The sequence below is a fragment of the Cricetulus griseus genome, chromosome 2, assembly GCF_003668045.3.
Source record: "Cricetulus griseus strain 17A/GY chromosome 2, alternate assembly CriGri-PICRH-1.0, whole genome shotgun sequence".
Lineage (NCBI taxonomy): Eukaryota > Metazoa > Chordata > Mammalia > Rodentia > Cricetidae > Cricetulus > Cricetulus griseus.
The window spans coordinates 50,441,456-50,456,522 of record NC_048595.1 but is presented as its reverse complement, the minus strand read 5'-3'; the positions used below and the strand labels follow the sequence as shown (position 1 = coordinate 50,456,522).

Genomic DNA, 15,067 nt, shown 5'->3' with positions numbered 1-15,067 from the left:
ACATCAAGTATCAATTACATGGAATATGTATGCTCTGCACCCTTCCAAGAGAAGCCAAATGCCTCATATTTTCATTAATATAAAAACTGGGTATGGCAAGTGGTGGTAGCCCATGCCTTTACTCCCAGCACTTGGGAGGCAGGGGCAGATGGATCACTGTGAGTTCAAGGCCAGCCTGGTTTTCAGAGCATTCCAGGACAGCCAGGACTATTATAAGGAGACCTTATCTCCAAAAACAAACAAACCAAAAAGACTAAAAACCATAACAACAACAATAAAATCAAAACAAAAAAACCTGAGTAGCCAATATGTAACTTTTCCTAAACCATCCAACAAGTAAAAGTGGCACCAGGAGTCATAGCCATACCCATGACTGAAAGCCCCATTCTCCTACTACTCTAGTGAATAAATATTTATTATATGCTTTCTATGTTCTAGGATATTACACATGCTGAAAGTAAGTGATAAAATATAAGCCATTGCCCTTTATGGTAATTATATTCAAATGAAAAAATACTGACATAATTACACATACAACCTCCAGGTACAAGAAGGTAGGAGCTGGAAGAGTGAGGAAGTAGACCAGTCAGCAGTGAGAAGGTTGAGAACCTCTAGGGGCAATGTTTAAGCAAGACAGGCAAAGAAATTCTGATGGTGAATTGTTAGCCACAACTGACTTTACTCAAGGACAAATGGAAGGTCACTGAAGCAAAAATGGAGTGAGAAAGCAAAAGGTTAGAATATGACAGAAAGAAGATGACAAAATATGCAGAGTCTAATACACTATTGTAAGGAAATAAATACATTTTCTGCTTATAATAGAAGCCACTCAAAAATGGTATGGTTTATGTGTAAAAGTCGTGTTAGGTGCAATGTCAAAAACTGACAGAGACAAGAATGAATATAAAATCACCTAGGAAGGTACAGCAAAACCTGAGATTAGCAGCCACACAACAATCACATGAGGCTAGTAAGAATTGTAAGGGTGCCTAATATACAAACAAGATGCTGAAAACAGAGAAGAAAACATATTATTTTTTGCATTATATGGTATTTATACTGTTATTAAAAACAATTAAAATTACTTTCACCTGATTATAAATATATAGTGACTATAAAATTTTAAAATACAAGTGTCATTTCATGATATTTCTATCTGCTTTATATGGTAATTTACACTAGAGTTTTAAAAAGACACAATGGTAGAAAAGTATTGGTTTGGCTGGACAGTGGTGGTGCATGCCTTTAATGCCAGCACTCAGGAGGCAGAGGCAAGCATTTCTCTGTGAGTTTGAGGCCAGCCTGGTCTGTAGAGTTTCAGGATAGCCAAAGCTATGCAGTGAAACCCTGTCTTGAAAAACAGGAAGGAAAGAAGGGAGGGAGGAAAGAAGGGAGGAAAGGAAAGGGAGAAAAATAAAAAATTTGGATTAGAGGTATATTTAAAAAGAAGAATCCATATAACTTGCTGACCAGATGAAGCATAGGTAAGGAAAGAAGTAAAAGCACTAACGGTTCCAAAAAATTGGGCCTGAGGAGCTTTGGAAATTATAGTAGTACTATTAGGATGGTGTATGAATATAGACTGAAACCCCAATTCTGTTTTAGATTGTCTCTGAGCTACCTTGTTAGATTTTCCAACAGATATGTCAAGCCTTGATCTCAGAAGAAAAACAATAAAGAATCATCATTTTCATGCAGTGTATGCAGTTAAGAGTTTTCAGCCTGAGAAGCTGTAATAACAGCTACTGCTCTCTACATGCATATACTCCGAAAGTGCGGATTACCTACAACGTGATGCCAGAAGCATATACATTAGACTCATGCATGACCCAAAATTCTACTAATACTAAACATGTGAAGAAACATAAACATGAAGTTCAAATGCTTTAACCAAATAGTCCCAAAATACCACCAAACTAAAATGTGATGCTCAGCAATATTTTAAATTTCTCTATCCTTCAATTTAATTACCAAGAATATTTATGTTTTCTAAGGTAATTAACATCATACCTGGCACACAGGTGTAGCTTATTATGTATATAACAATTATTAATGAAATTGTGCTTTAAGAAGTAGAAGGCATAAGAGGTAGAAAAAGTAATAATATACATAAGATTCTTAAAGTTCATTCTAGTTCTACTTTAATATTATAATATAGTATCTTATCGCAGAACTCACCATAATTGTGTCTTACCTGTAAGTAGTGTTTGGAACATAGACATCCCTGGCAGGAAATTCCAGAATTTCTCTGGTGGGCCTGACTCGGCTGTCAGGGTAAAGTTTCACCTGAAGCAGCTCTGGGGTTAAGCAGTAATGGGGATTTTCAGGTGCAGGAGAAATGTCTATCTTCAGCTGAGCTGCAGGAAATTATAAAGTCACCATGAACATACACGCTGTGATGGCTACACTTGGACCTGCAGTGCCTCCCAAAGACTTTTCCACCAAGACATGGCACTAACTGGGGAATGGCAGAGATTTTAGGAGGCAGGACCTTGTGGAAGGAAGTTCCATCACCGGAAGTGTGCCCCTAAGGAGCATCCTCTGGTCCTTCCACCTACTTCTGGGCACCATAAACTAAACAGCTTTGTTACACCCAGTGCAGTTTCACCAAAGTGTTCCACTCCAGGATGAGTCCCAAAGCAAAGCCACTCACCTAAAGGCTGGAAGCTCTCAAAAGTGGGACAAAGGAAAACATCCCTCCTGTTAAGTTGACTAATCTTAAAATTTATTCTCATTTGAAGCAATCTGCTATAGCAACAGAATGTTTACTAACACAGTTAATGTAGGATTTTTACATTATTTTTTTAAAAATCTTGGAGAAAAGTATAGAAATCAAATTATTAAGAACTTTGATATTGCTGGGCGGTGGTGGCGCACACCTTTAATCCCAGCACTTGGGAGGTAGAGGCAGTCGGATCTCTGTGAGTTCGAGACCAGCCTGGTCTACAAGAGCCTGGTCTACAAGAGCTAGTTCCAAGACAGCCTCCAAAGCCACAGAGAAACCCTGTCTCAAAAAAAAAAAAAAAAAAAAAGAACTTAGATATTGAAATCATTCCATTTTATCAGATTCAAATTGTTAAAATGACTTATCTATGCATAAGTGCATATGAAATTCTATATGAATGAATGAGAAGTGAAGAACTAAAGAACAAGACAGCAAGTTGGGCATGTTGATGCACACCTTTAATCCAAGCACTCAACAAGTAGAGGTAGACAGATCTCAAAGGACAGCCGGTCTACAGAGCAAGTTCCAGGACAGCCAGGGCTACACAGAGACCCCTGGGTAGTCAAAGAACAAAACAAAAACAAGACAACAGATGGGCTCTAGCATAAAACTGGCCAAACTTTCAAAAGAAAAATGACTTGATTTTTAGGTTGATGGGCTCTTCATTGCACAGATGTTAACATCTGGTTTAGCAGACTCATGGTCAGCTCCATTCTGGACTGTTTGCTCTAACAGTGACAGTGACCCATTTCTAAATATTTGCTTTTCCATATGCACTTTAAGCCACTACTATTAATTCATCATTCTTATTTTAGAACTCATTTAACAATGGTTCTGAATTCTGAATCCAAATTGTTAGCCCACATTGTAGTGAGATGAAAAACACTGACAAGTATTGAGCATAGAAACATGAGAAAAGGGAATACATGATGGCAAATAATCATGTATTACCATAATTACCATATCATTCAAAACCTGGAAATACCTGTAATTGGTCTCAGCCTCCGTAGGACAGAAGATGGCCTTCTCATATCTGCAAGGAACTTGTACAGATCTTCATCGCTTAAGCGGTCTCCTTCCTGATTTCAATGATATTGAGAAAAAGTATTTCATAATACAAAAGTAGGAAATGGGAAATATTTTTTTTAGTCTTTGCAAATAAGCACTGATTTTTCATACAGTGCTGTCAGAATGAAACACTGACATATTTATTAGGATATTTATTAGGATAAATATCTTCCTAACCTGGCTCTTGTTTTCACACCTGAGATTTATAATGCTATCAGTCATTTTAATCTATGTACACAGTTATGATCTATTACTTAGCCCATAAAGTGTTATAGGACATCTAGTATACAGACAACCAATACAAATTAAAGGTAGGTATAAAAAGAAAATCAAGAATGTAGACATAAAACAACCAAAAGAAGATAAACACAAGAACATGTAACAATTACATGTCACAATTAGGACCACATATTTCTTTTTAACTTTATATCCTGACACTTCTGAAATGCAAAATTTTTAGACATGTTACATTTCACAAAAATAAATGACAAATATAATGATGTTAGGAAAAACACAACTATCCTGATATGAAGACCAGAGAGGAAACTCCAAATGACCACAATTGATGGGGGGGGGGGGGGACGGGACGACACACGACACTAAATTGTGTTCAAAACAATAGTTAGGTAGATTTTAATATTTTATTAGAAAGTAAATCTGTACCTGCTTTTTTTTTTTTACATGCTTTATTGTCACATCTGAATACTATCTGTATTATCCTATCACTGCAAGTGATTTCGACATATTTTAGCCTCTTTGTTTCTGTGCCAGCTCCCATTTTTTTTAATAGCGTGGGAAACAGAACTCCCTTTGTACTATTTCTTGGGAAAAAGATTTTAATGTCTAAACAGTGTCTATTTTGGGTTAGTACCTCTAAAATGGTTCTTTTACTGAGTAACTAGTAGAAAATGTGGCTTTATAAAATAAAATTCAAGCTGGGAGGTAGCACATGCCTTTAATCCCAGCAATCAGGAAGCAGAGGCAGGGAGGTCTCTGTGAGTTCAAGGCCAGCCTGGTCTACAATGAGTTCCAGGACAACCAAGTATACACAGAGAAACCCTTTCTAGAAAAACAAAAAATAAATAAATACATAAATAAATAAATAAGATGGAGAGGCTTTATATGATTAATTAATTTAAAGTTTCAATTAGCTGCTAAAACAGTATATTCTCTTTACTGAGCATACAATATAGACCTTCATTCTTTTTTTGGCAAATAATTATGACTTTTATTTTGTTACTTATGAAAGAAAACATCATTAGGTATTGGTTAGATTAGGTATTATAAGAAAGAAGTAAAGTTTTAGAAAAACTATTACAATAATCATCATACACTAAAGAAAACCTCATTCAGCCCTCAATGGATGGCAGCCATTGCTCTAGGTGCTGATTGTATAGAAAAAGAAAACCCCCAGGAGCCCCTTCACTGGTATGGGAAAGGGCAAAGTGGCTAGTTGGGGACTCAGAGCTGGTAGAGAGCTTCCACACCTGGTAGAATGTCACTCTCCATGGAAGTTAGACCTTCATTCTTTATCCATTAATACATTCAAGGTTATCCCTAGACTTACTTTTATTTACTTAATGCATTAAATTATATTACTAGCCTACATCCTTTTGTTTTTTGTTTTGTTTTGTTTTTGTTTTTTCAAGACAGGGTGTAGCCCTGCTCTCCAGGAGCTTGCTCTGTGGATCATGCTGTCCTCAAACTCAGAGCCCGATCTCCCTCGGCCTCCCAAGGCTGGATTAAAGTTGTTCACCATCGCCACCTGGCTAGCCTCCATTCTTTAGTGATGATTACCATCTGTTTCTGTGCCTTTTACTGGGTAGGACATAATTTCCTTCCCCATACTTCCCTCTTGTCACTGAGCAAATACCCAAATTAAGACTTATAAAACATTCGTATGACCCAACTCTCCCTCTCTTGAATTTCTGTCTCTAGTAGAGGATGGAAAAGCTGAGTTTTCCTAGAAACCAATCTAGATCAGCTGATCCCGCCAAACTCCAAACATGGGAACAAGCTGAGCTCACAAGAATGGTCAAACTGACATTATTCACATCATTGCTTGTTTAGTACTGTGTACTCCTGAGGCAAAAAAAAAAAAAAAGCCCAATATTATTAATATATACAACAAATGTCTTTTACAACCACTGCATGGATTTACTATTGTTTTAAAACCTCTGTGTAGCTGGGCATTGATGGTGCACACCTTTAATCCCAGCACTCGGGAGGCAGAAGCAGGAGGATCTCTGTGAGTTCGAGGCCAGCCTGGTCTCCAGAGTGAGTGCCAGGATAGGCTCAAAAGCTACACAGAGAAACCCTGTCTCGAAAACTGCCCCCCCCCCAAAAAAAAACCTCCGTGTATTTCTAAGAATTTTGGGTTGGTACATTTGAAACCTTTCATGATTAGCTGTACCACTACAACTACAGAGAGTAATTTCTCATAAAATGGACAACCTGTTATGTTTTATATATGTTAAATAACTAAGACACTTGTCGCTCTTGCAGAGGACTCAGGTTCAATTCCCAGCATCCACCTGGTGTCTCAAGACCATCTGTAATTCCAGTTTCAGGGGATCTGATGCCCTCCCTTCTAGCCTCCACTGGCACCAGGCACATATATACACACAGGCCAAACACTCATGCATATAAAACAAAACAAATAAATGTAAAAAAATAAGGTTACTTTTTAAATGTAATTTTGTTAAACAGCAAATACTCAAAAAATACTAACTGGATAAGTAGAAATGGGGAAGATGGCTTGCTCACTTAACTATACAGTACCAGTTCATTATACAGCTGACTACAGAAGCAAAAAGCTGGCTGTGTAAGCAGGAAGAGAAGTGACACTGCAGCCAAACAGGTTGGCCAGGGGAAATGTCACACCTATAAGGTTGTATCAGTCCCTGTGATTGGCCAACCACTTCATCACATTTTTACTACTGTCCATAACACAAAGCTTCTTGTACTGGAGGTGCTCCCCACTTGTTCCCTCCTTCCACTCTCTCAGAGCTGCTGACAGACCAGTGCTTCAAGGAGACTCCAATTCAAAGCATACACATTCTGCTCCTGTCCTCTTAAATATCATATACCAGAAGGCCAGGTGCTCCCTCCCACTCATAACACCTCAGAAGGAGGAATACAGAGGTAAATCTCAGCCCCCAAATTTATGGTTGGTATACCTCTCTAGTCTGTCACATAAATAAAAGTTTTCTTCTCATTCTTCCATAGTTTTGAGTCATTTGGTCACATAAAACATATTTTCATTTTTTTTAGTCTTGATTCATACTATAAAACCCAAGTGACATCAAAATCCAGTGTATACTTGCATATACAAATGCATTCACATTAAAAAAAAAGAGGGGGGGGGAAGGAGGACTCTGTGAAGCAATATTTAAACTCAATATATGAAATGCACTTACTTTTTGGATTTTAAAATTCTGCTTTTTAAAAAAGCTATGTTTCCTACTAAATTGACTGCCTTGAAATGACATGTGAAAAACACTGAATTGATTTGAAGTAGACAGAATAGATCTATAAGAATAAAATGTCTTTGATGAAACTGTATCTTGGAAACTCAACTTTGCACCTACAACATTAAGTTTTAGCACAGGAACGGGGCCTGGCAGCTCTATCTCGTGAACCACAGGTCAGATAGCTATGGTCAGAAAATGTTGGATGGGGAAGCACATGGTCACTCTGACAATTCACAAACCATCAGAGTTTAAGAAAGGCCTATGGGGGCTAGAGATGGCTCAGCGATGAGGACCATGTGCTATTCTTGCAGAGGGCTCAAAACCACCTGTAACTGTGGCTCCAAGACAATCTGGTGTCTCTGGCCTCTGCAAGCACTTGCCCACATGCTCACACACAGATACAAATGCATACACAGAATCAAAGATCGTAACCATTAAAGTAGGTAAGTTCACTATTACAACTGATTAAGATATAGGTGTGAAAGACAAATTTTGATGCTTTAAAAATGTCAGTGTAAGCATTTAAATGAAGTTAGTGATAAAACAAGTACAATGTCAATTATTATACATTCTTACTAGATTTAGTCATATTTATTTTTATCTTAAAGTTGTTAGTTCTTGACATTATAACATGGACATACACAGAACAGTTACCACTGTCCTGAAAGGAAGTGAGATCTTGTACTAACACCTCCCCAGAGCCCCACATAACAGAACATTACCTGCTTAAAAAAGTTTGCCACAGTGAGGGTGGCAGGCCGAAAGCTGGTCAAGTTGCAAGCATCATCTCCACTGGTAGTTCTTTCCAGAGACCGTCTACCAACAAGACTAGAGTTCCTCCTCTCTGACCAAGAACCCTTTCTTTCTGCCAAGGGAGAGAAAAGATTGTCAGTTTTATAATGTAACAATGTTTTTAATTAGCTTTCCCAAAACAAGAAATAATCCATTCATGCTAAAAGTTGTATTTTAGTCAGCTTACAGGTTATTACAGTAGAAAGATTCACTTCTGGGGAAAGCAGTAAGAAAGAGTTCAACCTGAATCTTCTGTCTCACTTCTACAATTCTGCTGATACAAAGTCTCTAGCATATAATGATCTAAATGTATGGCCAATGATGTAGTGAATCACCTAGAGATCACCTAGGTAGAACTATGCACCACCACTAAGTACCCACCAAAGTAAAATGTAATTAATGGTCTCTGGCCTTGGCACCTTAGCATTTGAGCTGGAAACAAATTCAAAAGACAAGTTGCAAGTTCAAAGACTTGGCAGGATGATATATCTCCTCACCCCACCCCACCCCTCCACACACACACACACACTTATGCTGGAATGCAAACCCAGGGCCTCATATATATAAGATAATCCCATTTTTGTGAACTAAAAGAACAACAATATTAAAGATTAACAAGGCAAGAAGACTTTTAAAAAATATGCAAGCAATGTGGTCTAAGGACAGTTACACCAGACTCTACTAAGCAAAAGCAGAGTATATGCTATTCTCAAGCAGTTGTAGGACAATATTCTCCAAGACACCAGAGAAGATATGAAAAGATCAAAAGGTTGGAAATAAAATATTTACTAAAAATTGGATAACAAAACTATAAATTAACAATAAAAGAATAATTAGGGAATTCACAAATATGCATAAGTGAAAAATAAAACCCACGTTTCTAAAAAGCTATTAGGAAAGAGCTGTTCTCAAAGGCAATTAGAAAGTAAGAAGTATGGATGCAGCACACCAAAACATGTGTGATACTGCTCCTGCTGGGCTCAGGTGATGGCCAGAAATGCTTCTAATCAAAAGAACTGTGTGACATGCCAGCACAAGTTGGTATTACCGGTGCTTGGCAGACTGACATGGGGCAACTGCAAATCCAAGAGTGGTCTATGCTGACAGCAAGACTCAAATTTAAAATAAAGAAAACAAACTCTCACACCCATAACATCATCTCACACTTTAAGGAAGTATGTGTCTAAAGAAGCTGGGCATGATTCCCCATGTCTCCATGACAACACTGGAGAGGCAGGTCATGAGATGAGGATTACTATGTACTGAAACCTCTTTCAGAAAAAGAAACTAAACCCAAAGAAAACAGAAAGTTACAAAAGGACAGTGGTAGAATGTGGAAATAAGTGAAACAGAAACTAGAAAAATAAAGTCAACAGACTTCATTAAAACCAACAAACCTTTAGTTAAACTGAAGGGAAAATACACAAAGACTAAAATTACTATACTATATCCCCGAATCAAAGTGATATCACTAGATCTTACAAGTAGAAATGGTTATATAACAATGAAACAAACAACTGTAGAATAATAATTCAATAACAAGGTGAAAGCCCCATTTAAAAGCCAAGCATTGATAATTTTTTTTTTAAAAAAAGCAAATATTTTAAATGGTCAATGCATGTGAATATGGTACTTCTCCAAAGAAGATCACAATGAGTAAACACACACTTAACATCATTAGCTATCAGGGAAGGAAAACCCAGTCCTGAATGAGACACCATTTCACCTATACTAGGATGCTATCATTAATATTAGACAGTATTTTGTACTGGCAAAGATGAGGACAGAACTTTTTTTTAAGATTTATTTATTTATTATGTATACAGTGTTTTGCATGAATGCAGGCCACAAGAGAGTGCCACATCTCGTTATAGATGGTTGTGAACCACCATGTGGATGGTGGGATGCTGGGAATTGAACTCAGGACCTCTGGAAGAACAGCAGGTGCTCTTAACCTTGGAGCCATCTCTCTAGCCCCGAACTTTTTTTTTTGGAAAGATTTATTTATTTAGAATGGTAAGTGTTCTATCTGCATGTATGCCTTTATGCCAAAAGAGGCATCAGATCCCACTATAGATGGTTGTGAACAACCATGTGGTTGCTGGGAATTGAATTCAGGACCTCTGGAAGAGGAGCTAATGCTCTAACCAATGAGCCATCTCTCCAGCCCAGAAACAGGAACTGTTTCTTTTATACAGTACTGGCAGAATTTTTAAAGGGCAGCCATACTGGAAGATAGTTTGACAGCCTCAGAATGTTTACCAAGGAATTACCACAAGATGCAGCAATTTCATTTCTAGCTATACAGTCAAAAGAAATAAAAACACACAAATATGCAAAGGCTTTTACAGAGACCGGGAATGTAGATCAGTAGTAAAGTGCTTTGTTTAACATGCATGAGAGGCCATGGGTCCAATCCAGTACTGGGGACCTGAGAACAACTTCTATATGGTTGTTCACTATGGTATTTCCATACACTCAAATTGTTATCAACAATGAACAGATCAAATAAAATGTAGTACATAAATACAGCTGGGTATCATGACAACAAAAGGAAATCAAACACCAATACATGGCTACACCATGGGTAATGCTTGTGAAAACATTATGCTATATGAAACAAGCAACATCATACACTATTTAATTTTATTTACATTAGATGTCTGGAATAGACCAGTCCATAAAAACAGAAAGTATATTAGGGGTTGTTTAGGGATGGACTTGGGAACTTGGGGATAATGAGGAGTAATTGCTAATAGGTATGAACATATTCCAAATATCGACTTTGATGGTGCCTGTACAGTCCCATAACTATAGCAAAAGAAAACACCATAACATACACTTTTAAAAGGTGACTTCATACCATGCAAATTGTATTTCAATAAATAGACAATATTTAAATTTATTTTCCCCCTTCTTTAGTTTTTTGTTGTGGGGTAAGGGGTGGCACGACCTCATGAATAAAGCCTGGGCTGACCTGGAACAGAAGCTGCTGCTGACTCAGCTGAATGCTGGGATTAACAGGTGTGTAGCACCAGCTAAGGAAATCTTTTAAAGAGTCACCGGACACTCTCCTGGTGATACAATAAAACAAGCCTATATAAGGGGGAGAGATTACTGCTTTAGAAACAATGTATACAAAGCACTCTTACCTCCAGTACTGATTTCTACTTCTGTGGAGTCTCTTTCTAAGCTGCCAGCACTGCTAACAATATTCATTAAATGAATTGCAGTCCAAGCAAAAGGCATGCGATATTTCCCAAGTCTCTGGCAAAACTGATCAGCTTGACTTTTCAGCTTCTCCAATTTTTCCTTATTCTGTAAAACATAACTTGATCCATGATCACACTTGAAGGAAACCACCTACGGGTTAGGTTACACAGTATCAAGGGAGGGTTAAGTGTTCAATTCTTAGCAAAGAGAGCAAAACAAAGCATGCAGCCCAGAAGTACAGTGCTTGCTTGACCATCATGTGCAAGCACTTAGGTTCTCTCCTCAATGTGAAGGCGAGAAAATAGTAACTTCCATCTGTCAAAACACAAGGTACTACCTGAACATGTCTCAACTCATTCTACAAACGTATGCATGGACTAAAGCACTGCAGTTATCTATTTATGATGGGGTCAACCTGACAAAAAAGAAAGATGAGAGGACCAAGCACACGTATGTACCGAAAGTGATCTTTTAGGAAAGGAAGTTTAACTATAGTCAGTCTTTTTAACACAAAGCTTAATACCAAAAGAACTGGAAAAGAAAAAGATCTAGAAAAGATGTGTCTTTATGAGCTCCACATAAAACCTAAGGCTTTCTTAAAAATTTCTCAAAAACTGAGTCGTTCTCAAAACTTTCTTAAAAAAAAAAACAAAAAAAATCTGCCCATGCAAAGATTTGAGCTTATGATATGCTTTTCTGATCTTTGGTTGTGTTAAAAGTATTTTGGCTTTTCCCTAGGTATCTATATATTATTTAACACATTAAATCATTTCTGCTACATAAGCTCACAATTATACGAGTGCCTTATTCTATTTTGTTCTGTACACAGTTACACTGGCTGGTACATGTAAGCATGCTTGATATTTAGACAACTTTCTGTTCCTCTTTTTCTTTTTGGTCAGGATTTCATGCATCCCAGACCATCTGCAAACTTGCTATGTATTCAAGGATGGCCTTGGACTTTTTCCTACCACTTCTACCCCAGGATTATAGGCATATGCTACATGAGCTTTATGAAGTGCTAGGGATTGAGACCATGGCTTTGTGCATGCTAGCAAATACCTCTACCAAATGAACTGTACCCCTCACCTGTATTTAGGTTCTTGAAGCAAGAACTCTTTGGATGTACAGTAGACACAGCAGTAACTACTGGTACCACTGTGAGAGTTTCTCTCTCCCCCTAGCTGTACTATTTAGGTTTTTGCCAACTTGATACAAACTAGGTTCATCCGGGAAGAGGGTACCTCAATTCAGAAAATGCTTACATCAGATTAGCTTGTAGGCAAGTCTGTGGGGGTATTTTCTTAATGTGGAAGAGCCCAAACCACTGCAAGCAGTGCCACCCCAGTGGTAGTTCCACCAGGGTGGAACAAGGGCAGCTAACCCTGAACCTGTAACAAGTTAGTCATCATTTTCTCCACAGTCTTCTACCTCTAGGTTCCTGCCCTGATTTCCCTCAGGGATGGTGGACTGGTCAGTTTTACGTCAACTTGAAATAAGTTAGTCATCAGAGAGGAGGAAATCTCAATTAAGAATATGCCTCCATAAGATCTGGCTATAAGGCATTTTCTTCATTAGTGATCCATGACAGAAGGCCCAATCCATTGTGGTTGGTGCTACCACTGTGCTGGTAGTCCTGGGTAAGCAAGCTTCCATGTTCCTATTTGAGTCCCTGTCCTGACTACCTTCAGCAATGGTCTGCAAGTATAAGCCCAATAAACCCTTTCTTCCCCAAGATACTTTGGCATGGTGTTTCGTTGCAGAAAATGGTAACTGTAACTAAGACAAATAGACTATGACCTAAGATATATAAATCAAATAAACCTTTTCTACCCCAAGTTGTTTTTGGTCATGGTGTTTATCACAGGAATACAAAACAAACTAGGATGCTATCCCTGAGTCCCAAGCAGAACACTCATCACAACACACCTCACTCTAAATGAGAAAAGTGGCAGGTTTCAGAGGCATCCTAAACTCTGTAGTGTTTTTCCTTTGTTTCTTTTATTGTTAGTCTGGACTTGTTTATCATTGGCCTATTTGCATCCCTGTTCCCATCTCATGCTATTTCCTTCCTTTACAACGCAACAATTTAACAAGTCATACCCTGGATATTTTGCTGCTGGCCGCTGCTGATGACACCACAGCTATGTTCCTTTCCTAACCTACCACTTGTGATACTTGTGACCCTTGCCCATCTTTCTTTTCTCTCAAAATGACAAAATTGCAAACAGTAATTTCAATGCTAGGAAGTTTCATCAACATCACTATTTTGTACATTAAAAAAAAACCTTAAAATTATTTAGAAGTTAAATTTAATTAGCTTAGTTCTCATCAAGAAAAACAATTTTTAAGCTCTACTTAAATTGCTATTACTACTACTCTTAGTGGAGAGGAGTGGTGAGGGGTATTTCAGTATGTGTGTCTTCAAGTTCAGAAGAGAACATTTGTATCTGGGGTCAAGCTAAGGTCATCAGGCTTGTACAGCAAATGCCTTTACCCACTGAGTTATCTCTCTGCCCTTCCTGCCAAAAAACAACTTTTAAAGACTTAGATGTAGTTAGAACTTTTTAAGACTATCACAGGATACAACACAAGCTAAATGACAAAGAAAACGGGGAAGCAGGATGAAAGGAAGAAGACAGAAATGAATTAACAGTAAAAATTTTTAGAGATTTTATATGTTTTATTTTTCCCAAATTATAATAGGAGTGATATGGGAAAATGAGGGACCTGACACGGTACCTTGGTGGCATCAGCTTCTTTGAAAATCATATACGGTTCTGCACACTCTCCAATGTCTCCTTGCTGTAGGACTTTTTCTAGCTGTCAGAAGCAAAAACAGAAAAGTTTAGCTAAGGTTTTAAAAATAAATGCACTCACTCAGAAATGCAAGGATGGCTCAATATATTAAAAATAATATAATACAGCACATATTAATAGAAAGTCAGAGGAAAAGGGAACGATTGCCTCCATGCAGAATATGGGTTTAAAATATAGCTCAGAATCACTTCCCTGTAGAAACATTTAAAAAACTATGAATATGAGGAAACTACCTCAATATTAAAAGGCTAACTATGAAAAGCCCACAGCTAACATTCTCAAGAGTGACTCAAAACTTTACTTTTAAAATCAGCAACAAGACAAGAATACCAAGTTTAGCATTTTTTATACAAACCTGTACTTGGGTTTGTTGAAGAGGCACTCTGTCCAATGAATCTGGTTATGGAGGCTGCTAATGCAGCTCCATCCTTACTTTACTTTATATTTATCTAAAAATCAAGCCCAAATGGTTCTAATGCCTACATGTAACACTAAAAAACTACAAAACTTTTTTTTAAAAAGTTCTTTACAGACTCAGAAGTGTTTGTTCTTGAATGTGATAGTACAGGAATACAGGTAAAAACAGACAAACTGTATCAAAACTTAACACTACATTAAAGAACAAAATAAGCAGAATGAAAAGACAAATGGGATAAAATTATATGCAAAGTGTATGTCTGACTACAAATTAGTATTTCAAATGCATAAAGAGCCCTACAACTCAGGAAAAGCAACTGTTATGATGAGAAATCCAATTAACCAATAAACAAATGATTTTGTTATAGTCCAATGTAAAATGTCCCAAATAAACTCATGTGTTTCAATACTTGGTGCCCAACCAGTGGAGCTGTCCTGGAAGATTATGGAACAGATAGAAGTAGAGATTAGCTAGAAAAAGGTTGATGAGGGCCGGCATTGGGCTTTTATGGCCCACATTTTCATCCTGAATGCTCTCTGCTTCCAGTTCCACAAAGGC

At 37.6% G+C, this 15,067-nt stretch overlaps 1 protein-coding gene across 5 annotated transcripts in view; it reads right to left on the bottom strand.

Annotated features, from left to right (window-relative positions):
- Dock7 (dedicator of cytokinesis 7) overlaps positions 1 to 15,067 on the bottom strand; it is a 174,308-nt gene that overhangs the window by 110,272 nt on the left and 48,969 nt on the right. For all 5 annotated transcript variants that reach the window (XM_027400470.2, XM_035439788.1, XM_035439789.1 and 2 more), the window contains 5 exons: positions 14,014 to 14,094; positions 11,211 to 11,376; positions 7,989 to 8,131; positions 3,711 to 3,804; positions 2,195 to 2,357 (listed from right to left, as the gene is read on the bottom strand). In XM_027400470.2, coding sequence (XP_027256271.1) covers positions 2,195 to 2,357; positions 3,711 to 3,804; positions 7,989 to 8,131; positions 11,211 to 11,376; positions 14,014 to 14,094 — 647 coding nt within the window. The remainder of the gene's footprint in view (positions 1 to 2,194; positions 2,358 to 3,710; positions 3,805 to 7,988; positions 8,132 to 11,210; positions 11,377 to 14,013; positions 14,095 to 15,067) is intronic.